Source organism: Grus americana, chromosome 1 (genome assembly GCF_028858705.1).
Source record: "Grus americana isolate bGruAme1 chromosome 1, bGruAme1.mat, whole genome shotgun sequence".
NCBI classification, from domain to species: domain Eukaryota; kingdom Metazoa; phylum Chordata; class Aves; order Gruiformes; family Gruidae; genus Grus; species Grus americana.
Genome location: NC_072852.1, coordinates 188,818,455 through 188,843,764, shown reverse-complemented (window position 1 = coordinate 188,843,764; position 25,310 = coordinate 188,818,455). Strand labels below are relative to the sequence as shown.

Sequence of the window (25,310 nt, the reverse complement as noted above, 5' to 3'; positions counted from 1 at the left end):
GTGGTGCTTCACACAAGCAGAAGGGCAATGGATCACTCTTGTCCTGCTACATTTGCTACTGTGAGGCAAGGTGTAGTTAAACTATGGTGTGACAGCATACCCCCTCCTCAGCTGTGTCCCATGCAACAGTGGGGCTAGTGACTGTGACTAAATACACAGTTTTCTTAAAAACATTTTATTTCATTAACTTACCCTTTTGTAGCTAAACAATGCTTTTCTGTATTCAAACTTTTTTTTTTAAGACAAAACATGTGGAAGTCATATCCTTTCTTAATCAAGAAAGGCAGATACAGTCCATTGTTTGATCTTTTACAGTATACATGTTGTTTAGAATATGATGCCCAACCATTTCTAGTCTGCCTGCAAACACTTTCACCACTGCCCTTACAGCAGAATTAGTTATACATTAAGCAGTCAATCAAGAATCATTTAATTTAAAAAAACAAACAAGCAAACCCAAACTCCTGTTTATAATTCAGAAGGCTTCTTTGAGTGCAAGTTCTGCTAATTTATCTTCTTTGGAAAGCCAAAGCAGCAATGTGACCCTTAAAACATCGCTGTCTTGATGCAGACAGCGAAGCAGCAGCTACCGCACAGTCAGAAGAGGGCTCCCACAGTTAAAGTGACTTTAACAAGTGCTCTGGGGCAGCCAATGCTCCCTTGTCTTTGAGAGGAAAAAATTTCATCACAGGGGTTGTTGAGCTTTTAAAAAAGCTAAATTTGGTGTATAACACTCATTGATCCATGGTAAAATATAAAGCAAGGGACAACTTAAAATCATTGCAACAGTGAGGTATAAAAATGTGTAAAACACCCAGTTGTGTCCCTATCTTGGGGGGAGAGGGGAATTACTTAGACACTGACCAGACGTGCTCTATGGTTCCTATCATTAGAAAATCCTAAATATTGACACCATTACAGACAGACTCAGGGGTTATTCAGACACTGTACTAGATGTACTAGCTGTGTTCTCTTGGGGAGGAAGGACAACTTCTTTCAAGTCCTGCAGTAGCTCAATCTTGTTATCCAGTTGTCTTCTGCTTTCCAGAAGTTCCTGGATTTTTTCCTCTGTTCCTATTAAGAAAGAGAGGGATAAAAAAAAAACTTTCATTCATATGTAACTATTACTAATTTAAAATACATGTTATATATGCATTAATGCTGCAAAGGCTACCACTGCTTAGTTTAACCTACAATAAAACCTCTACCCTCCTGAGCAGAGTCTTTAGCCTAAGACCTTGTCCACTTGGTTTCTTCATTAAGAGATGGACTGCAAGTTGTACAGAAGAGACTAGCTGAAGTGTCAAAAGAAAACCCAAAGCAGTAGTTACATACTTTGTCATCTCTACACTGTCATCTCAAAACTAGCTCCATTATAGATTGAAAGTATCACAGCAAATGAGAAAGTTATTAGTTTAGTTACTAACCCAGTGTTACTTGGCACAGGAGCTTTAACAGTTCCATTTTCAGAATCCATTTGTATGGGGACTCCTCCAATAAAGATGCATTTTAAATCTTTTAACATAACAACATCTCTCAATTACACACTTAAAGCATATTTACAAGCCTAATGGATTTTAGCCAACAACAAAATTAAACCTAAAAAGAGATGGTTTGGACAACTGCATTCAACAGCTAATTCTCAAAAATATGACTCAAGCACTTAATGTTCCTGTTCCTGGCAAAATAGTTATTGCCAGTACGCTGATGGGATTAACCAAGTTCTTTACTGTATTTGCAAAGCCCTGCCTGGCTGGGTTTCTGCTTCTCTACTGCTTCCGGTTTCCTAATTTTAAAGATTATTGAAGTCACTGAGTGTTACTAAAACCTTATGTTCTTAATTCCAAGTTTCAAATGAAGCACTTGCTTTGTTCAATAACAAAACACTTAGAGGTGACCTCTGAGCAGCAAAGTCAGTCCGTCAACAACAAAGAAGTTTTCCTCACAGCATGCAAGAATGTCAGAGTTAAGATTTTAGTAAGAAGCAAACGGTGTTTGATACAAACCTGAATACAGTTTTCTCTTTTTTTTTGGGGGGAGGAGACATTGAAGGTCTCCATAGTTGTAGTGGGTAGAGTGGGAAAGTAGCTCCAAGCATTTCCACTGTTCATTCCGAATTACAGAGCCTGAACCACCCTTAACTGATTTTTTTTTTCTCCTTTTAAAAAAAAGTCTTTGGCTTTCTGCCTCCCCCTGTTCTTCCTCTTTGTTCAGAAAGCCTGTCACTGCTGCTGCTTGTGTGCATACATGGAAGATTATGTATGCGCACACACTTTTACAATGCATTTTTAAATACATTACCCAGTAAGCATGAATGCTGCAAACAAGCAGCCAGAACAATGGTGGTGTCTAGTGCCTGTTGAAGTGTCCAGGTAGTGGCTCATTAAAGAGCAACTTGACTGCTTGCCCTAGCTCTGACTGAAAAAAATGCAGCTGACCCCTTTCTCTCTGCTGTCCTCCGCAGTCAGGTGTCACTTATATTTGACAGCACATCCCATCACTGTCCCACCCTAGTCTGCACCCACTTGTTTCACAGCCTCAGCTCAACAGTTGACAAGAGCACAATGGAAATAGTTGTCGTCGTTGCTTGCCACAGGCAGACTGTATGGCATGCCCATGTGGTATCAAGTCTATGCAGTTAAAAGAACTAGCTGGGCACATAGTTGAAGAAAAAGCTGGACATGTACAAGTGGGAGCTGGAGGAAAAACTCTCAGAATATTTGGATACCAATTAATAAATTATCAGAAACAAAGAGCAAACATGACAATTGTGTTACTGTGTTCAGCATACGGCTCCATTTCTCTTCCTCCAAAAGGACACGGCAGAAATAGAAGTAGCCCAGAGAAAGACATCAGTGATGTATTCCTGTAAAATTGTGAATGTCCTGAGGAGCATGGACCTGGAATGACTGCACTCGTTCTCCCGTAAGTGGTGAGAGGCTCTCGGTGAAGGTACTGCACAACGGTTTCAAAATGAAGTATCGCCACTTTTGCCGGAACAACTGAATTGCAGAATTCACTGCCACAGACCCCCAGACAACAAGTGATACTGGACAGACTGCTGACCAGCAAAAAGAGGAGACCAAAGCCAACTGAGGTATCGGCCCAAGCAGAACACACGGCAACAGAACAGAAAGCAAAACTAAAGGAAGTCACTTTTCCTTGGGGAAGAGAACGAGAACCTCCAACCCTGAAATTTGAAATTACCGATGAGGCAATAGCAGGTCCCATATGAAACGTTTTACATGCAGTCAAGTTCACAGTAAAGCTGCATGCTGAAAAAGAACCGTTTATCTCTCTTTTATATAAAAGGGATTTTAAAAAGCAGTATCAACAGTTACAGTTCAGAGTAACCTTGCTGTGCTGACACGTAAGGCTTTAGAACAGGTTTTGCATGATGATCCAAGAAGTGAAAAAAAAGATAAAATGAAAAAATGGACCGAAGGTAAAACATGTCAGATGACCCCAAATCATCGGTTCCAGGAGAAAGATCAAAGAAGACATAGTATTTATACTGGTCCTACTTTATTTAGTCCTAGATAGATTAGGACCAAAAAAAAAAAGGAAAAAAGCTGGTGATTTCCTTCCCTCCCTACAGTTTCACTTGTAACTAAGGTGGTTTTCATTCCTTTCTGACTGGCTCATTTTAAGAGCTCCTCTTGGATCAGTTTTGGAACCAACCTTGATGTGTGTTTTCGTTATTGACCTTGAAATTAAAAGTAGGCTGATGGCATCAGAAAAGAAGGTTGTGTGGTACAGGAAGAACTGAGCTGCTCAAATAGCGGGGAATTGGAGAGGAATTCTCATTACACATGAGAATCACATGGTTGTGCATACAGAGGTGCCAATATCAAGAATTTCTTGTGTAAGCCAAGAAGCGAATGAAATAATGGATGCAGCTGTGAAAAACAAGTGTGATCCAAGGTTGCATCACAAGAGGAGTTATGAACGGAGATGTTTTAATGCCCTCAGATGAGGCACCAGTGGAACCTTGGGTCAGATAACGCTGCAACACCAGTCACTCCCATTTCCAAAAGAGGAATTTAAATGCGAGAACAGGAGTCTGAAGAGAGGAGCCTGGCTTTCCAGTCGAGTGAAGGGGAAACAGCAAACATCACCTTCACACACTGAACCTCAGTGTTAGCTAATTAAAGCACATTTCCCTTTTCACAGGGATAAATTAAAGCAGAAGTTAGAACAAGGCTGCTGTTAGAGAGGGAAATGGGAGCCAGAGACTCGCCTACCTGAAAAACAGTTTTAACCTTGTTGCTTACAATAGCTGAGACTGGAGTCCAAGCCCCAGAATTTCCTTCCACACTGGTGGTCCCAAGCAACCGCACCTGCCCTTGTTTTCATTTCATTCTGAGCATTCTCAGCTTGTTTTTCCCAAAGTGTGTTACAGTCGCCATCAGGCCCAGGTAAGTTCTGCTCATAGTGTTTAATGTTCTGAACTGAATCACAGCAGCCAGTCCGAACAGCGTTCATCAGAACAGGACAGAGCCGCAAGGCAGGTGAGCTGCTGAAGGGAGGATGCAGAGGAGGAAGGGAAATAACCTGCAGGAACAGGATGCAAATGCACCCTGCAGGAGAAGGAAGTTCCTCTGGGGCAGAAACCTATTGGTCTTTAAAAGCTGTGGAACTCTCACTTGCTTCCCCCTTCAGGTCAGCCAGCCAGATTTGACATATTGTATTTCTAAAGATATAGGTAGCCATGGCTTTTATTCAATTGTTTATAGAATGTAGAGAAAAAAATTCCTTGGGATTTTCATTTTAAATGGTCATTTTATGAAAATGCTCAGAAGAATAACCTCAATGCTAAAAAGCATATCAACCGCTACTGCTCTGACAGCTTTTTTCACATACCTGAATGAATATTTGTCAGTATATTTTCAAACAGTCCACAGTCAAAGAGTGACATTACTGTCTCTTCATACTCTGGGGAAAGAGATAATTTGATTTAATATTTCCAACTAAAGATTTACAGAACCCTTGTGCTAATGCGGAACCCTACATCAGAAGTAGCACAAAACAGTAATTACTTATTTTGTAACATACTGATTGCTTGAGGTTTTAAGATGTCATCCTTCTCATCTATACTGCAAAAGAAGGGTCAAATTGTCAATTCTACTTTTTTGTTTTTAAGTTTCATACAGAAAATAGGAAAGGGGACCTACCTGTAATTCCCTTTTTGGGTCTGCACCACATGAACAGTCCATTTGAAAAAATCAGCAATATACTTAAGTCATATTTCATTCCATTGTGTCAGGACTGTACGTGTAACGGCAGGGCTGACCACAGCAGTTCCTCTTGGCAGATCATTTGACACATGGGACAGTGCTATCACTGTTCAACGTTAAAAACCAGCCCAGAATTATGCTTCAGTTTCATAAATGAGGCTTCCAATGAAACAAAATACAAAATGCCTACAGAGTTTGCATGACCATTCAGAGGTTTGCTTAATGGTGAAGACCTCTGAACCCCTAATGTGTCCTGGACTTCATACTGTTTCTAGCAGCTGCTCTCATGCTACATGCAGGCTGCTCATGAGGAAGATTTAGCCAGGTGGGACATTTCACTTCCCATGCACCTGCTTCAGTTACTTTGCATAAATTAGCATTCTTTATCCAAAGGAATTATTCATAACTTTGTACAGCTGGGAGGACAACAGCAGAGGAAGGTTTGAAATTTTCTTTAACTGTGTTATGGACAAAGCAGCATTAGAGTGGGATCCTCCAAGAACAAAGTGCTTCATACAAGCTGATACTTAAACCAATAAAATCAGTTGACAATAAAGTTCTAACTAATCATCCCAAGACTTAAAATGTACATACTCAGGGATTTTCCCCTCAAAAGAGGGTGCCAATATTAACAGATAGCTGGTCCCTCTATGAGGCTGTAAGAACAACACAGACTTACGATCCAAATAAAACCTTCTGGTTCTCTTCAGGACCTCTCTCTCCTTCAGTGCCTGGGAGAAAAGGTCAGGCTGAATCCCCCTGTGCTTCTGCCAACGGGTAAAAGGTGGCTTCAAAAATTCAAAGTCAGAAGACCTTCACAGAGCTGAGTTGGCAGCTCTTCCCCTCTGCTGACATGGGCATACCAATAAATACTCACTCTCCACCTGCTCTGCAGGTGCAGAAATAAGGCAGGGCCCAGCTATTTGGCACTACAGAGGTATCCTCAGGAAGGTGGCTCAGGGCCAAGCGCCTGGCATTCAGATCAGCATTTCTGCCCTGAAAGCAGAGTTCCCCTGTGGGTCTCCATACCTGTTTCTGAAGTGTTGTCATCCATCAGTTTTTCCTGCGCCAGGTGAAGTGTGTCCAGCATTTCTTCAAATATATCATCCAGAAGCCCGGCTTGCTTGCATTTCCTCAGAAAGTCTATTCGGACTGTTAAAACACAAAACCACACTCTTACAGAGAGGTGATCTGTAAAGCCCACTTTACTCGCTCGCTTCAGAAACTAAAACTCTGGCTAAAGTTCCCCTCCCAGTAACAAACATACAAATGGCTGGCTCCTCCAGCTACCCACTCAGCCCTTTTCAGTGGGCAGAATAACATGGTCAGGCAAGTGTAAGGTGTAAAATTATCTAAGCTCTAGATTTGACTTCATTCAGCAAAAGCAACTATCTCCACAACTCTAAACACACCATTCCCAAAGCTTTCCTGTACTAGGGGGTATCAGGAGGCAAGTGATTTGTCTTGCTTTTTTTATTCCAGTCCTCAGGACCACACCATGGACTGAACAGGCTAAAGGATAGAAACAGTGCAGAAAGTGAATTGGTATTGGATTTGGTAAGAAAATTAAGGCTACTTTTACTCCAAGTGATCCAGGCAATAAACTCATTTATTACAGCCCATTTTATATGCCTACTTTGTCAGATGTGGATTGCTAGGGAAGCGACTACTGATTTTTTCTTCATTTCAGAGCAGCAGGTCAGTGACAGGTTTCAGTGAGATCAATTCACTGGGCTGTATGAAAGGAAAGAGCTATCAGACAGCTCACAGCAGCATAGCTATGGGAAGGTGAATAACCACCACTAACACCATCCAAATGACAGCACAATCCCGACAAGCAATCACAGCAGGACCTTCGGGGTAACGTGAGAACTGCAGAACTGAAGGATGGGCCCAGTGGCTGATTTCACTGTCGTAATACCATATTGATGCAGTAAAACACTATATTGAATTAAGCACCCTAGGTACACCAAGGATTCAAAACAACATAAGCGTGCGGCGGCGGCAAAGACTGCGGCAGTGTTTAGCGACCCCCATTCCTGCCCAGTGTGCCAGAGGTCCTGTCTAAGGTGTGCTGAACTCCTGTCCCACTGCTGGGTCACTGCTCAAGCCCTGCTCCTCACAGCACCTCCTCCGCTAGCCCCTTCCAGAGCGCCACCTGGCACAACTGCACCCCTCTCCTTCAAGAGGGGCTCAGCACCAGGAGATCGAGGTGAAGGAGGACTGATTCCAGTACAGTCAAATGTAAAATGATATGGAAGAGTTGGGGGGCAGGCAGAGGCACCCCTCTTTGCTGGGGACACACTAGCAGCCAACCAGAGTGGGGACATTCCCAGGTGAATTCACTGGCTCAGATCACACAGCAAGTCTCAGCCAAAACACAGAGATTTGTTTGCTGCACAATTATTAAAACCTGCACCGTCATTCTGCAAATCAGACTTCCTCTCCCTTGCCAGAGCATGGAGAATCACTCATCTCAGGAGAATAATGAAGATACATTCACAGCACTGCTGCTATCAACGATCTCCACGCTCTGAACTCCAGCATAACAGATCACTGTATCTCCTAGATGTTCTATAAAGCGAGTCGCACCTTTCTGCCTGTTGTTTTTCCTTTTTAGTATTCGTAAACTGTTTTCTTCTGCCGTCTCTTCTGTGCTCTGTAAGAAAATCAAAACAATGTATTTTTACATCATACTAACACTTAATGCTCCATTTTCACTATCTTACCTGTACATTAGCAGAAAGATAAAAAGCAACCCATATTTCTGTAAATATAGTCAGCTTCTCTGCACAGCTAATGCTATTCCTCCCCAGATATTTAGTCTTTTAAAATGTAAGCAAAAACTGCTTCAAAACAAAACTCTTTATAAAAAAAAAAGTCCAACACCTGGGGCACCACCCTTCTTAATCATTGCATTTGCAAATAGCACAGATATTAACAAACACCTACTGCTAATTCCCAGTGCAAATGACATTTAGTTCCCTAGACCAGATGTAATACTAGAAAGGATGTGAGAGGAAAGGGGGAATATTTTTCTTTTCCTTTGAATGGGACGCAGTCATTCTCTGTTCCACACCATACCGCAGTACTACAAATAATTCTTAAGCTCTGCCACAAAACTCCACCAGCATAAAAATGCATTGCTTACGCAACAGTAAACAATTTATCCCGCACTGATAAATCTGGAGCCCCCCAGTTTCTTATCTGCAGTGTTTGTATTGATTTCTGAGATCACCAGCACTGGAGAGCAGCAGAAACGGCACACTACTGTGGGTAACAGGTCACATGAATCTCAGTTATAATACCATGAGCATAAGTGGATTTACAGCTGAGAAACTGTTGGAGACAAATAACCTACTCTTATGAGAATACTACATAAAAGCTGCAAAGATCGCCCACATCCCCTCACATGATCTCCATTTAATCTCAAGACCTAGGAAAGGCAGCAGTTTTCCCAAGGAAAGCTGGATGCTAATTCCTCTAGAAAGGAGAAATCCCAACCCCTCCAAGAGTCAATGAGCATTCCCATGCATATCTTGTGGAGCCAAGAGAATCACCTCAAAACTTAAAATAAGTTTATTTACAGGATTTCTAAAAACAGCCTTAAAACAACTCCCCCTGCAACCAGAGGGGTGCTCTGCTTGATGGCTCCTGAACCCTTGGGAAGGCCATCTTCACCAGCAGAGCTGAGAACTGCCTCATCTGCCGTGAAAATCCGCCACATTTACTGTGAGCACAGACTCACAAACGAGTAAGTGCTCATTTAAAAGGCCAAGTGACTCATCCAAAGCAGTTTTTCATTGAAACTGTGTCAAGCCCTAAGCAAATCTGAGGGCTGTAGTACTTCAGAAGTAAAGGAGCCCCCAAAAGGAAGCTCTTTTGGTCACGTCAAGACCACAGCCACCAAGTCAGCCTGGTTCGGAGCTTCCTATTGCCTTTGTGCCACGTTACCCGAGGGCAGCGTTGGCTCTGCCTGGAGCAGCTCCAAATGCACACAGTTCTGTTCTGACAGAATGACAAGATCAAAACAAGGCAGCTGTAAAGAAAAAGTTATTGCTTCCGTGAGGAAGTGTCTTTCTGAAAACACTTTCAAAATACTTCACTAAAGAAGTCCTTTGCTGTAGCAGATGCAGGTTCCTGGTTTAGAACTACTTAAAGTCAGAATTACCATTTGTTCTGTGATGGTGGAAGATTTCAACGCATGTCGTCTTCTCCTCTTATTAGCTGCATCTAGGAATCAAGAAACAACAAAGTAACAAATGTGTCAACCTCAGACTGATGATTTCACATCATTCAAATTTGCTCTTTTCCCAAAAAAGCTACAGAAGTGAGGCACTTTGCATAGCAAGGCAAGGGGATGTTTCGGTTTCCCCAAATACCTGACATTTCAGTCAAATTCACATTATTTCCATGTAAGAAAAATTACAAGCCTGAACCATTAGGAAGAAGTCCAAATCACTACAGCATTAGGGGATCACTTTGCCTTTTAAACTCAGTATAAAGCAAACCTCATTTTTTAACACAAGATTTTTGATTATGGCAGAGTGAACTGATTCTCCCCAGCAGCAGCAGCACTACCTCTACGTGGTAAAGACTTCACACAAATTCATTAATGATTACTGGCTTTTTCAGTCAATCATTGTTTATGTTAATACACCCTCAAAACTAAGACTACATATAGAATTATTTTAGGTGTCCCAAAACCATACAAATGCCATTAGGTTTTTCATCAACATAACAACCTCCTATAAAGTCTCCAGAAGCAATTTGCCTTCTAAGTTTAATATTATTTATGATACAAAGTGTTTTTAGTGACATGGTGTGAGATCTCCACAAAATCATCTGCTTTCACTCTGTCCTTTCTATCAGCATGCAGCAGCCCCTCTCTGACATCGTACCTGGCAGCAGCTGAAAACAGCTACAGCATCACAAGCAGAGAAGGGTAACACTGGCAAGGAAGACAGGGCAGGAGCAGAGGAAGCTAGAGAGGAGTTCAACCACCCACCAAAACCTGAGGGGTTTAAATGCAGTGGGGTTATAACGCCCCTTTCACTCTACATCCTCTGGGCAGCACTTAGTAAGGTTTTCCCTATTAGAAATCATCCTGTTACGAGGAATGAGGAGTTACTGTTGGTACAGGAATGCTGTTGAAACAAGGTTGGGTTTTGGATACTCTTATTTGAGTATGGTGCTGTGCACTTGGTTTTTCACAGCCTGAAAGCAAATCATAGCCTCTCACATCATCCAAAATAAAGCTGCGTGGCCTAATTTGGAGCAGTCTAGGAGATGCTGGTGTAGGCACAGTGTTGCTTGCTGTCTAGCAGGACATCTTTGATCTGTGGTAGGATTTGCTCAGCTCTTCCTGATGTTTGCTTTAAGGATACCTTATAAAACAAGAGGAACGCAGTCCGAAGAGCAGCTCAACTCTTCTGCTCCCCACAGTGTTCTGCGCTCTTCTATTTGTCAGCCTTTACTCTGGGTACATCCAACATTTCCAGTTAAGCTGAGGTTGGAGCCTGTTTCCAAGTCCAAAGACTGCAAGGAGACCTCTTGGCTCTATCCCCTTCCAATCACAGAGCAGAGCCCTGACATTTCAGCACAAGAATGTTGTCTGGACCAAGAACAAGGGGATGTTCCTTGACCCCATTTTCTCCAAGCTACTGGGGAAAAAACAAGCCTGGAGAGGCAGCCCTTTTGTACCAGTTCCTGCTCCCACATGGCCCAGTGCTGGCTCAGCCGGCCCAGAGGAATGGCTGAGCTACTTCACCTGAGTTGGATCCTGAAAGTCCAAACTCTACCATGGAGCCACAGCGCTTCCATCCTGTATGTCTGGCTAAGAAGCCCCAGATGCTACAACTAAAAGTTTAAATGATAATCACCTAACCCGCCCCATGAGCAGCATCAGGGTGGAGCCAAAAATCTGTCAAGAAGATTAGCCAAAGTTCACTAGACTTCAGTGGGAGCACACTACTCTTTGCATTAGGGCTTACAGTTCGATGGAGCTTAACTTCAAAGTGAAGGCAGGGCTAGGACCTACTCCTTTTTGAGCAGGATTGCATACATTAGGTTAACAAAGTCACAGCTTTGGTTAATTTGGGGAGATTCCTGACTAACTCTGAATCAGCAAGGACCAGGACTGCCAAATTAAGCTGCGTTTCTGTAGCAAAGGAAGCAATCCTTCAACAGGGGTTGTATAACCCTTCTGTTACACTGAAAAAGCTCTTTGGGATCCTTCAGAATGAAAGGCCCTACTTAAGAAAAAATACTGCGGTGAATACAGAAGATGCAAATGTGAACGTTTTAATGGAACTACAGATCAAAATCCGAAGGTGACCACTCCTGTAACAGCCCTCTCTTTGCTACTCAAGTGCAAGCTTGTGCATCACTTGTTAGCGTGGCACTCATACCTTACATGGATTTCACAAGCTGCTTGGGCCTACCTGCCCACACAGAGTCAGAGTAATTCCATGAAGGATCAGGTCCACAGCATTTTAAGTAAGTTTTGAGGGAGATTCGGGGAAGATTAAATATAAACATTTCCTACTTCAAAAAAACCTTCTCAATTTTTGTGCATACGCATGGATCTCAACCAAACCACTCCTGCAAGATTAGAAATCCACCGCTCAATTATAAAGGTGGAGTAGCATTTATTTAGTTCAAATGAGTTATTGACTGTAGGATGCAAACTTTTAAAACAAATGAAATCAATGAAGCCATTAAAGAAACTCACCATAGTGATTGGTCCTATTGCCTGGGTCATGTTTTGGGCAGAACACTCTAAAATTTAAGTTCAATTTTAAGAAAAAGAAAAAAAGTATTAATAAATATGTAAACAGAGTTATGCTGACTGATTTTAACAGATATTTTCCCCTCTTTTCATTGAACGTAAACTGAAAGACGCTTTAAAAAAATTATCAGGATTTTTGTTCAGCATTACCCACCTAGGCAAGCACCTGCTGTAAAGTCACATACATGCACAAGCTTGTTTTTTGTACTTTTAGAGCCTCAGTGGGCTCTGAACACTGAAGCTCTGAATTATCAGTTCCATTACCCCACTCTGTTTGGACTTGCTCACTGTTCAAATCCTGAGTCAGACACATTTCATCTGGTGTGGCAATCACTGTGGCAGAGGTACTCTTATTGAAACGCCTTATTAAAATGAGATTAACACTGTCAAGACGAAACACCACAGTACTAACATTGCTCGATCGTAGCTACTGCCGTTCTACCCCCTTGCCCTGTACCACTCAGGCCAGGTCCAGAACCTCTTTAGACGTATGTGCTTACCAGTCAGCTTGACCTCATAAGCCCTGCATGATATGCTGGCATGGCCACATGGCACTGCACCACCACACACAGTACTGGTTACTTGCTTGGAGATCTCTATGCCCCTCCCTTTTCCCTGCCCAGTGCTGATGAGGTGGTCCCCAAATCCTGCAGAAGTAGGGCACCCTGATTGAGATCCAGTAGCTTAAAGCTGCTCGATCCATCTGCTCTTTAAAGACTTTAGTAATATGTGAGATGGGAATGTTTTCTCTGGTTCTAGGAAAGCAATGTGAACTCCTTGAGAGAGGCAAAATGCAACAAATACAGCTGGAAATATTCCTTATCTTCTGGATACAATAATGTGTATAGAATGTGAACCAGCTTCTATAATATGCCTTTCTTACAGAAGGATCCCAAATCACTTTTTAAGCAAAATTGCCTTGTAAAGAGTGTGCTTTAGCTCATCTCTTCATTACAAATCTATTTGCCAAGACTAATGCTCAAGTGTTTGGAAGCAATTTTTAAAGGGAGCTGCATTTACTAGGACATTTCCTAATTATTGTCATTCTTTCATTTTAACAAAACAGAAGCACTGACCTTAGAAATGCAGCCTGTTTCCTTAACGAGCCAGCTTTTTAACATGAAATTCATTTTGATGCACAAAAACCCCCAGATTTATGCACACCTAACAATTTAATCAGAAAGCTAAGTACTGGAGGCACCTTATTTACATCCCTGAATACCTAAGATTGCCCTTTGGAGGTTGTTTTTTTCCTCCCCTCCCTTTAATTTTATTCTTTCCTCAGTTAAAAACAACCTTCCTAAGTACATCTTACAAAGAAGAGACAATACCTTCTACTACTCAGGACACTTTATTTGGAAACACTTCCCTTCTATCATTTTTGCAGGATGGCAGTAGAAATTACACTTATTTCCCCACTTCTACTCTTACTCACCACTTCCATAGCACTGTATGCCTTCTTTTTTTTGTTCTGCTCTATTTGTTTTGGTAATCACTGCTCATCATCACAACGATGGCAACTCAGAATTTAAACACACCAGCTTGCTCTCTCTTGAGTGAATTCTTTCTTTTGATATGCTTTTCAGCATGTTATATATCACCATGAAGAAGTGCAGGGGGCTGTCAATCCATGCCCACTGTTTTTCAAGTCTTGTTCCTCTTCTCTTCAATAATTTCAGGCTAGCTACAAATTTTGTGCTTTATTTATGCCACTGATACTATGCAAAAGTCTTTGGGTTGAAATCCCTGAAACCTGCCTCACCATCTTTCTCTAATCCAGTCCTTTTTCATGTCTTCAATATTTCTAGTCTCACACAGTGACTTAATACAAGGCATTTTTAAAGGTCCCTCTTCCAAACCTCCAAGGTCACCAGCTCAGAAAACCACTAAATCAAACTATATATTCAGAACAGGTATCCTGTCTAAGGCTATACGAGAGCCATTTATTCTGTGGTCATGAAAAGTTTCCATCTTTCCAGCTACACTCTTTCACAAGCTTTGCAGAACGCTGAAGACTTTATAAGCGTAAACAAAATATATCATCTTCCCTACACAGCTGGGCTTACAGCCTTGCAGAAACATGTATTTATTTTTGACTGAGAGCCCTAGTGAAGCAGCCAGGAGTGCTAATGTTTTGACACAAAAGGACACATCTTCCACTACTACTAAGGACTGCACTAGTCCACCTCCTGTAGCGACTAGATGGTCTACCAAATTAATCTAAGACTAACGTGGTCTGTGATCTTGCTAGCCTTGGACAGAAATGGACATTGGGGGTTTTATGCACCTCAGACTTTACGATAACTTCAACACTCCAAAAGGTCCCTAAAGTCCCAATTTCTCAACCCCTTCATCTCCATCCTCCAAACAACTCATTCCATCTAATGGCAACACAGGCAGTTTGAAGGCAACGGACGCCAGGACTAGCATGATCAGGACAGAAAATTTACTTAAAGTCTGTTTAATTGTGTTAATGCTAGCAACGTACTTGAAATATAAGGTGGTCTTTGGTGGGAATACAAAGTTCTCAGCTAGCATATGGAGGGAAAATTAGCAGAATTTGCCTAACATGAACAGATCCAGGAGTGCTATAGCCTGCTCTGTGCTCAGACCACATTTACTGAAGCTTCTGAACCAACAGAAATTGAGAATTTGAATGACATTAACAAAAATATTGGTCCTTGAAGACTAGCTAGATAGCCAGTAAGGACTGACTTCCTCAGTTTTAGCCTAGTGATCTTTCAAGTGTGTTGCAGGCTCAAACACTGAATAGATTCCTTCCCACCGCTGTGATGTTTTCCTGTGAAAGGAAAACATTTCCCCCATTGCTTGTGAACCAAGGGAGATGAGAACATATTTCCTTTTTAAAAAACTTTAAAAACCACACAATTTTTAAGTCTCTCTTCCTGACACCACCACCAAAGCCTTGACAATAATTAGTTAGAAAATACTTGGTTCAATACCGGTAGACTCCATTTACTTCATCTGTTTCTATTGCTGCATCATCACACAGTGCACAGAAGTAGTGATAACTTCTGCGACAGGCTCTTTCCTCGCATCCCACAGTGGCTCCTTTCTTGCGACAGAAGTTGCACACCTAGAAGAGGATGAGCTTTAGCAGGTAAACGTTACAGGCAGCTACTGAAAATCTTGCTGTATGAGGCAAATATTATCCTGTGTGGGAAAATCAAATCTTTCATAGCACATCACCTCTGTATAACTCATCAGGCAAGATCATTCCTGCAAACTCCTACCGCAGTCATGATTTTTGCTACCTTACCTCTGTTTCATACTGATGAATTTGTAAAATGATGCAAAGAGCCATGTGAGGGCGCTGGGCAACTTCCCCCCCTCCCCTAAGTCTTGCCCAAGTTATTTCAATACCTATTGGTCTCAGTGCTTGCATTAACATTTTCTAGGCTAACTTTGTACTGAAAAGAGTTCCACACAAGGCATAAGGGAAGAGGACAGCTGAGGACAAAGCCAATAAGAAAACCTCATATAAATAAGCTTCCATCTGCTAAAACCAGAAGGTGTTTCCCTTTACACTTATGGATTGCATGATTTTGTTTCAGGCACTGGCTTAGTCCTTTACCAAAGTCTCTTAGGAAACTTTAGTCTAAGGACTTACAGGATGGAAAAACCAACATATTTTAATACAAAATTAACTAAATTTCACCAAATATAACGTCAAAGCAATGTTTCTAACTCTAAATCTGTAATTTCCCTAATCTTAGTAGATCAGAAGGACCAAGTACTTTTCTGCATTTTTTTTTCAAGCATAAAACAGGACAGACAACCTTCAGTACTACGAGATAGGACTAAGTGTAAAATTCAGAGACTCCTTACCAGCCGCTTTCCTCTCTTGAGTTCTTTCAACACTGATGTCACATCAAACCTTATATCCAGATTATCTGGGTTATACTCTTCAGATTCCACAAATCCTGAGGAAAATAACTGAAGACAAAAGAGACAATATTAAGAATTAATAGAGGGACTCAGTCACCAGTGCATTGCAGAGAAAAGAGGGGAAGGGTATACCTTTTCGTCTTGCATCTGCCCTACCTAAGAAAAGCTGATTTTTCTCTGTGTTTTTAAGAGGTTTCACCTAGACTGAACAAGGAGCTGCGCTTAAACCTTTTCCCAGTCAAAAACTCCTCTGTCTATATAGGAGATTTCACATGACCTGAAGGTGAACTAAGAAAAGATAACAAGGTGAGAAAGTGAACTTAGTAAGAAGTGTGAATGAAGAGTCTGGAATTCCAGGCTGTGAAGGGTAAGGGCGAGAAACTCTTTGGCTGACAGACCTCCACACCTTGAACATCTTATCTGTCCAGTTGTTCAGGCTTACCGCTGGATGCAACATTTCTCTGTAATAAAATTTCCATACAGTCCAATGCTGACGACAGTTGACTGCATGAGAAACACAGGAACATCATACAAAGCCTGGGAGAAACCCACAAAAAAACCACATATATGGCACATTTGGGTCACTTTAATTCCCACAGAAGTGCTGAGCCATGAGAATAAGTGAGGAAGGGGAAGTTATCAGCAACTTTTTTCTAATCATTATATATAGCTAATTCCAAACAACAGTAAGCTACCCTTACGTCAACCGGCAGGCACAGTCTGTGTGCTCAGAAGGTGATAGCTAACTGCAAAAAAGCCAAACACACAGAGAAATTAGTAGTTATTGTTAAAAAAAGAAAAAGAGAGAAGGAAAAAGTTTCAACACTGAAGCGACATTATAGCCCTAATAAAACCTGTTTCAAACAAAACATCCAAGTAACATTGTAAAATAGGTATCAGAAACATTCTGCTAAAAAAAAAAAAGTAGTAGAAAAATAAAGATGTAAACATAAACCCTGTGAGAATAAGAAGGCTGGAACAGTGAAAGCCAGAAAGCTGTTTCAGCAGCAGACGCATCTCCTGCACTAGGCGACCCTCACCAAAGGGAGAATATGGCATGTGTAACTGATCCCGCACACCAAGAACCAGCTCCACTAAGATCCCAGAACGAAAGGGAGGCATTTTGACAGCAAGAGTAAATGCATTCTAGAATCACAGCACACTTCGAGCTTCACAGGTATTTTTATATAATTAACTTCTGATATTTTTATTCCTTATTTTACACAAGGCACAGACTGGAAAGTTTTTTACCTTGATAATATATCAAGTGATGTGAATATTTTCCTGCAAAGGTTTAAGCAAGTACACAACTTTCTGTGGCCTCAGAAGCCTCATTCAATTTAGTGTCTTGAGAAGACCTGTTCCTACTGCTAGACTCTATGTGTGTCCAGATCCATTGATGAGGAACAGATGTGCATGAAAACACCACAAATCAATGTGTCCAGCTGTGAAGCTGTGTCCTCCCCCTTTCCAAAATTCCAGCCAAGCCCTGTTGCTTTTCATAGCTTTTCAATCTAAGCTTGGTGGTTTGGGCAACCAACCTTTTAATTCAGACACCCTTGTAGAGTCAAAAAAAGAAAAGCAATGGAAACTTCCCCTTTAGCCCATCTTCTCCATTCCTCTTAGGTACTGACCAACTAAAAGCCACTCACCAGACAATCCTGATGAGCTGCAATATTTCGCTCTTTGGCAATATACATTACAGAACCAGACTCCCCTTCTGGACAAAACGCACACGTTCTTCTCACCATCTTCGCCATTATCCGGAAAACACCTAAAGGAGGAAAACTGGGACAAAACACAAAGCAATTGATGCAACTGTCATATGCCCAGAAGGATGAACAGAGGTAAGCAAAGCTTGCTAGCACTTGCCCTCTAACTGCTCCTTCACCTACACCCCCTGAACCTTGGTGCTTTGCTCCTTCAGTAGCAACTACTAGTAGCCTGCTCTTGGGACAGCAGTGGGATGGAAACCAGCTCCCAGGAGCTCCAGCAGATAGAGCAGGAGGAAAACTAATTTATTTCCTCTTGGAAAGTCACTAACAAGTCACAGAGGGGAGACAGAAAAGCTTTCAAGCTTCCATGGCAATACCTGCTCCAAAAGGCACAAGAGCAGGCCACCAAGTCATGCCCTAGATGTGAATCCCCTTTTATTCGGAGGAGGTCAATCATTCACAGTAGTGCTTTCCTTAAGCTAATTCAGCCACATGTGGGTCTGCAAGTCAACTGAGGAGAGAAAAACAGCTGTCCCCAAACTTCTCCTGTGCCTTCCAGGAGTTCACAGAAAACAAGGAAGAAACCCCAATTCCTTACTGTAAAAAGGATGTAGCAAAGAAGCGTGGAGAGGCTTGCAAGTGAAAGGGGGCAGATGACAGAGTCAGAAATGAGAGACTTAAACATTCTCTCTGAATGAGGTGGAGCGCTAACATGAGCGACAATTTTCTCTGTACCCTGGGATTTGCCTCATGGACATCTGTCCTCTTTTTCTGGCCATATCCACTCTAGTCTTAACTGTTCTTCTTCACACAGTCTCTCTTTTCTCCCAGCAGCTGCAAAATTTTAAGGCCAGCTACTTATTTCACAAAACATTCTAAATGCTTCTGGATAAGCCTTTAACCACATCCCGCACCAGCGGTTTAAAGCATCACGCCACATATCGGTAGCAGAAGTTTTACTTTGTCTGTGGTTTCTGTGCAAGTCCACCGCAGAAATCTTCAACAATTTCCCACTCCTACTAGGTGTGATACTCCAAACTGCCCTTTGCTGGAGATGTCACCTCTGACAGCACAAACTCCTGTAGGATAAGAGTAAGAAAAGTCTGCTTTTACTTTTAAGAAATAAGAAGACTTGAAGTTAAATTATTCTAGTGAGAGAGAGGCAGTAAAGTTCAAGTACAAAACAGGCAGGAAATCTCCCAGTCCAGCAAATCTTGCACACCTTTCTATGCGCCAGGGCCAACAGTCAACCTCTGATTTCGTTTGTTCCCCTCTCCCTTCCATAAAGTGCAGGGCGTAGTCTTAAGTGAGAAGAACATCAGAGAAGAAGGGGATTTTTTTTTTTTCTCATTCCTCTTGCTCTGCCACTAAGCATTTACTTAATCACAGCAAGTCACTTCAACACATCTGGGGTTTTTTCCTCCCATCCTTCTATCGCTTATAAGCAAGGTAGGGTAGGGACTGATTTCCAGTATCATTCTATACAGTGACCATCACATCAGTCTCCGAACCTAAACATTAAATAAATAGAAACAAATAGAAATGTATAGAAATAGAAATATTAGAATCATAGAACCATTTTGGTTGGAAAAGACCTTTAAGATCATCAAGTCCAACCGTTAACCTAGCACTGCCAAGTCCACCATTAAACCATGTCCCTAAGCACCACATCTATGCATCTTTTAAATACCTCCAGGGACAGTGACTCAACCACTTCCCTGGGCAGCCTGTTCCAATGATTGACAACCTTTTCAGTGAATAAATTTTTCCTGCTATCCAATCTAAATCTCCCCTGGCGAGACTTGAGGGCATTTCCTCTTGTCCTGTCACTTGTTACTTGGGAGAAGAGACCAACACCCACCTCACTACGACCTCCTTTCAGGTAGTTGTAGAGAGCAATAAGGTCCCTTCAGCCTCCTTTTCTACAGACTAAACAAGCCCAGTTCCCTCAGCTGCTCCTCATCAGACTTGTGCTCTAGACCCTTCATCAGCTTCATTGCCCTTCTCTGGACACGCTCCAGCACCTCAATGTCCTTCTTGTAGTGAGGGGCCCAAAACTGAACACAGTGCTTGAGGTGTGGCCAAAATAAAAAACAAACAGAAAAAGACAGAAAGAAATTAAAAAGCAGAACAAGCTAGAGTTTGAACGGTCTAGAACTCAGGGATAAGTTCTCTGCAACAAGCTAATACCTGGAATCGATGCAGATACATAGGCCCTGCTCAGGCCCAGTCAGAGGATCCAGCTCCAGGGGCTCTGGGAATTTTGTGAGGAAGAGGCTAAAGGTGGAGTCTACAGTCCCTGGTGTTCTTACAGACTCAGGAGAAAACCTGGTGCTGCAGGAGAACAGAGGACACTCAGTCAAGGTCAGCCATTGGGTTACTCCAGTGCCTTTGCAGGAACCCTAAAGTGGTGGAAGGACAGGTCTTGGCCATTCCCCACCGCAGAAGCAGCCAGCCGGATCTGCTGTCCCATTGAACTCAGTATCCTGTTCCCCACAGGAGCGTTGCTTTGGCCTGGTGCTCTTCTCTAACTTTCTGCTACAGACCACTGCCAGGGAGGTACTGAGCTAAACGAGGCAATGGATCTGGCTGGGTGCTCTCAAGCGAGAAGGGAGAGGCTAAGGGCATGGTTCCAGTTCCATAGTTTAATTACATTTCACGTAAACAATGCCTTGACTTTGCAGCCCTTAAGCCTGCTGCTCATGGATTCCACTGACACACCATGATCTGCGTGAAGAGGCAAGAAATCTTTGTTCCTTACTCAGCTCCTCCAGTAACACCCGTGACAGCATAGATCTGTTACTCTTTCTCCTACTGTCTCTTTTTCAAGTTGAAGAATCTGAAACTATGTAGTTGTTCCTTGTACAGAAGCTGTTCCACATCTTTGATCAGCCCTGTCACTTCTCAATCCCTTCTCTACTCCCGCTACATTCCAAGAGCAAACGACCTCCAAAAGAGTGGGCTACCATTTACAATACAAAGTCACAATGGCGCTCCACATTTTTCTCTTTTTTTTCCTTAATTCTTAATATTTCAATCACATTTTGGACTGCTTCTGAGCACAGACCTGACACTTTCACAGAACTACATATTATAGTCCCCTTGACCTCTTTCCTAAGTAGTATCAGTATGGAGGGCATCAGCACTGTGATCGTTGCTCTGACATGCATCATTTTCCACATATTTTAGATTTTCATCTGCTATGTTATAGTCAAATCACTCACTGTCACAAAGTCCTTCTGCAACTCTTCACTGCTGGCTTTCACTTTCATTGCCACAGAACTGAACTTTGGGAACCTAAGGCGACTAATTCATCTGTAAGAGTTAGAAGCCCTTCCACCGCCCTCCAGTAATGACAGAGCAAATGAAGCTGCAAATCAGAAAACAGTGGAGAAGCAGCTGAGGGAAAGAAACAGTCACATGCCTCTGGTGGCTCCTGTGGTACTTGTGCTGTTTCCTACAAGCAGGTTTCAGTTTTGTTTTCGCAACAGTGACAAAATGGAAGAAAAGAAGAAACAAAACAGAAAGTAAAAAGGGATCGTTGGCAAGCGCACAGGGACCGTGCCACTTCCAATACACCTTGCTGGAACATTACTAGTTTGTCTAAGTATTTTCTCTCCAGAACCAATTCTGACAGCATCCTTGCATGTAAATATATGCATTTTACACAGCAGGAAAATGAGGCACAGGATGTCACACAGCATATCTGTAGGGGAGTAAAGAGAAGAACCCAAGTTCCCTGACTTCCAGTGTGCCACCTAAACCCACTGCCCTACGTCCTACTCTGCTCTCCTCTTCACCTCAGTATAGCGAGGGAGTTGATTTATTGAAGTAGACAGAAGGAAGGAAATTATGTGCCTATTACCCTACATTCACTGCATCTTCCATTTGCATTTTGTGGGGCAAGACGCACTGCTGGTCATATATTAGCTGGGCATGACCCGCACAAGCATCTCTCCGTTCTTCACCAAGTCATTAGCAGCATGAACAGGTCCAGCCTTTGCAAAGCTTTCAAAACAAAAACAATAAAGAAATATATCTTTCTGATCACCTTTTACCTGCTACTGGGGAAGTATTTTTAAAGAACTAAAAAAATATTTACTTTAGAAAGTATATGTTAACATATCTGATTCAAGTGATGGGGGTGACTGTAGGGTTCCTCATCAGAGCTAAACTCTCACCTATTTGCAAGATCACAGAATGGTTTGGGTTGGAAGGGACCGTTGAAGATCACCTAGTCCACCCCCCCACCATAGGCAGGGACGTCTTTTACTTGGGGTTGCCCAAAGCCTTACCTGAACACTTCCAGTGATGGGGCATCCACAATTTCTCTAGGCAACCTGTGCCAGTTTCTGTCTTCATAAAAAAAAGTCTTCCTTATGTCCAATCTTAACCTATCCTCTTTCAGTTTAAAACCATCGCCCCTTGTCCTGTCCTACAGGCCTTGGTAAAAAGTCTCCATCTTTCTTATAAGCCTCCGTCAGGTACTGGAAGGCTGCCATAAGGTCTCCCTGGAGCCTTCTCTTCTCCAGGCTGAACGACCCCAACTCTCTCAGCCTGTCCTTATAGGAGAGGTGCTCCAGCTCTCTGACCATTCTCACGTACCTCTTCTGGATGTGCTCAATCAGGTCCATGCCTTTCTTGTGCTGGGAACCTCACAGCTGGGTGGGAGACATTTGGACTTCTGTTGCTAAGAGGTCCTCAATTGCTCCCTGAGGCACTTCAGACAGTAACACCTCACCCTCTACTGACAGCACCGCTTCCAGCATTTTAAACGCAGCAGTGACACTTGTAAAAGACTAACAGTTACCACCTTGCTACGACTGTTAAGTACCACACGGCAAAACTTGAGGAAGAAGGACGCGGATCCACTCTCCACCAATTATGACACCTGGACGCTGAGGCAGGGCTGGGGCCTGCTGGGGTGATGTCTTTCCCTCATCCCCCAGTGCTTCGAGGCCTAGCGGGGTGAGTTGTCGTCTGGCTGGGCCTGCCTCGGCCCTGAGGCTCCCGAGGCAGGCCCGGTCTCGGAGGTGCCTCCAAGACAACAGCCACCGCCGCTGAGGGAAACCCAGGGTGGCCCTCACAGCCCGAGCCGAGCCCATTCACTGAGCCTCCGGGAAGGGACTAGGTACTGAGGGAACGCCGAACACCGAGTGTCCCCAGTTTCCTTCCCCGTCCTCTCCCGTTTCCGCAGTGAGACTTACCGCGGGGCGGTGGGAACCATCCACCCCCGTCCTCACAGACCGACCCGCATCAACAACCACTTCCGCGCTCGCCGCTCTGCCCTCCGCCCCCTCTCCCTCCTCCCAACTCTCCCGCGCGGAAGTGGGCGTGCCCAGCCGCGGCACGGAGCATGCTCAGTGAGCAACCGCCGCTGCCTCTGCGGAGGGGCTCCGCGTAGTGCGCTCTCCCCACACCCGGCGTTGATTGGCTGCGGCTCCGACGTGGAGAGGAGGGGTGGGGAGGGGGTAGAGGCGTGCCGGCACTCCGCCGGTCACGTGGTGAGGGAACGGCGCTCGGCCCATCCCCCGCGCCTTTGGGCGTGTCGGGGCCCGAGACCCGCAGGTTCGATACCCGCACCCGGCGCTCCCGGTGGCCGCCGTCGGGCAGCCGTTTTCCGAGGGATTTCCCCATGGGGAAGGGGACATCCTGCATTCTCCCATTCTCTCCTCCCGTTCACTTTTGCACGTCCCTCAAGCAGGGCAGGGGGGCAGCAGATGAGGGGCACAATGTGATGGGGAGGTCATGCTGAGTGCCCAGTGTGGGGCTGGCAGGGTGACATCTAACCAAACAGCCAATTCAAGAGATGGGCAGGAAAGGCCAGGACAAGGTGGCATGCCTCCCACAGCCATCCCATGACACCCTTCATTCAGTCAATCCCTCCACAGTGGAGGAAGAAGTGGCTGTGGTGCGCTGGCTTCATACCCAGCCATCATGGCGCTCACCAGAGGACCAGAGCATCCCAGCGCTGCTGGTCAGCACTTCCCTTGGTCAGGCTCATCCTCAGGTGACCAGGGATATCAGACTTCCTACCATGTCAGCTCCTTGCTGTGGGACTTTGCTGGTGCTTCCTCGCTTGTAAGCCTGACAGTTCATACGTAGCCTGATCCCCTCCCGCTGCCCTTGTAAAGAGCTGAGGAGCGCACACCAACTAACGGCAAAGCGTGAGCAATCCTGGGAGAAGCTGGTGGCTCTGCAGGTCTCAACACAACACACACCACCGAGAGATTTCCTCTTCTTGCTTCAGAGAACTGCGGTGTTTCCGCAAGCTCTTCGAATGTCGGTGTCTCAAGGTCTGAGGCAAAATTGTGCCAGCAAGAGCAAGGTTTAGGCCTACGTAAAGTTCTGCATTGTGTGGGATAACTAAACAAATCCTGTATTTCCACCCCCATACTGCTCACCATCCACAACGTAACAGGCGTGTTCTGGCCCACTGGGACACCACACTGAACACAACAGGGAGTATTTTTCGATCTGTTCCCTTTACCAGCTAGAGAAGCTTTGGCTTTTCAGCACTGCTGGCGTTATTCCAGCTGGTTTCCCAAATCCCTTTGCGCCTGCCCAGATACAGCACTTCAAAGCTAAGGTCAGCCCCTCTGTCCAGGCTTGCAATTACATCATAGCAATTAGCCAGATGCTGCAATGCAACACCAATTCCCGAATCTATTATCTAGATGGTACTTGAACGAGTCAACTGGCTTCAAGCACCCTCACAGGTGCGTAAGTCTTAAACTAGGAAAATTTTCCTAACACAAGGCTGCTCTTCAACACAGAAAAAATAATTATCTGCGGAGCAAAACCAACCGCAAATGCCTTGAGATCTCTTCTTCCACACCACTGCTCTACAGAGCCATATAGTTCTGCTGAAATAGGTGGAGCTGGAATTAGTGCTCAGTAATTTTTTTAGCAAAAAAAAAAAATCATCAGTGTAACACACTCCAGTCCAATTTCTTGTATACCTATGCCACAGGTGATCCTTCAGCTACCTTTGCGTTTGTATACTCACCTTGGGTACGAATATATATATTTCCCTGTAGGTCATGGAGCCCTTATACGTCCTCACATCCCTGCTGACCCTCCATTGGGACAGTCTTGCTCACCGTCCTGCTCACTGTAAGAGTCAGCAATCTCCACACTGCATGGCTGGACGACACCATTTCACAGGAACAAGCTACCACCCTGAAAAAGCCTCAGTTGGTTTCAGAACTCCCCTCTGCTGGTCCTCCATCAGTGTTGTAAAACCTACGCTCCCCTGCAGGTCAACAGAAACAGTGATTTTAGGGCATCTCCAGAGCTCTGTTTCACATCTCAATGCAACTAATTCCTATCAGGCACTCTTCTTCTGATACCCCTGACAGGCTGATGAGAAATCCTGAATGTGTCATTCCGCAGGTGATTTTGAGTGTTTCTCTTGGAACATTTTCACCTATTCTTCTGTCGGTGCTTGTGCTCGGTGCTTTTACATGAAATTCTGCTAAAGCATGGGTGGCATAAGGGGCTACGTTCAGAAATATGCCCATCTCTGAGCTGTGTCAGGGCAAGCAGGGGAACAAGTAGCTGAGCAGAGAACAAGTTCAGATGAGCACTCTCACAATGCCTATTGAACTGGCACAGCCATTATCTGCAGAGGGTATTTGCCAGACACCTTCAGCAGAA

The 25,310-nt window shown here is 43.8% G+C and overlaps 1 protein-coding gene across 7 annotated transcripts; it reads right to left on the bottom strand.

The window, feature by feature from the left end:
- Positions 1 to 159: 159 nt before the first annotated feature.
- PHF11 (PHD finger protein 11) lies at positions 160 to 22,998 on the bottom strand. Of its 7 annotated transcripts, XM_054830832.1 has the most exons (14): positions 22,859 to 22,938; positions 21,517 to 21,659; positions 19,842 to 19,985; positions 19,513 to 19,720; positions 18,612 to 18,730; positions 17,589 to 17,724; positions 15,877 to 15,984; positions 14,991 to 15,124; positions 11,971 to 12,017; positions 9,409 to 9,470; positions 7,830 to 7,896; positions 6,267 to 6,389; positions 4,864 to 4,935; positions 160 to 1,074 (listed from the first exon to the last, which is right to left on the bottom strand). In XM_054830832.1, exons 6-14 carry the CDS (start codon positions 17,694 to 17,696, stop codon positions 935 to 937), a joined length of 861 nt encoding a protein of 286 aa, XP_054686807.1. In that variant the 5' UTR covers positions 17,697 to 17,724; positions 18,612 to 18,730; positions 19,513 to 19,720; positions 19,842 to 19,985; positions 21,517 to 21,659; positions 22,859 to 22,938; the 3' UTR covers positions 160 to 934. The 7 variants fall into 7 exon arrangements, with proteins under 7 accessions (XP_054686807.1, XP_054686469.1, XP_054686624.1 ...); XM_054830494.1 differs by lacking the exon at positions 19,513 to 19,720; XM_054830649.1 differs by lacking the exon at positions 19,513 to 19,720 and having other exon boundaries at positions 21,522 to 21,659.
- Positions 22,999 to 25,310: the final 2,312 nt, after the last annotated feature.

What these genes read in the sequence shown, in the direction of transcription:
- PHF11 (XM_054830411.1), bottom strand. Translation starts at nt 22,878, where the DNA reads ATGGTTCCCACCGCCCCGCG. An exon ending in GAAGTAAATGGAGTCTACCG is followed by an intron (nt 12,018 to 14,990) that starts GTATTGAACCAA and finishes CTTAAATTTTAG; the next exon opens with AGTGTTCTGCCCAAAACATG. An exon ending in TGACAACACTTCAGAAACAG is followed by an intron (nt 4,936 to 6,266) that starts GTATGGAGACCC and finishes CTCTTTCCCCAG; the next exon opens with AGTATGAAGAGACAGTAATG.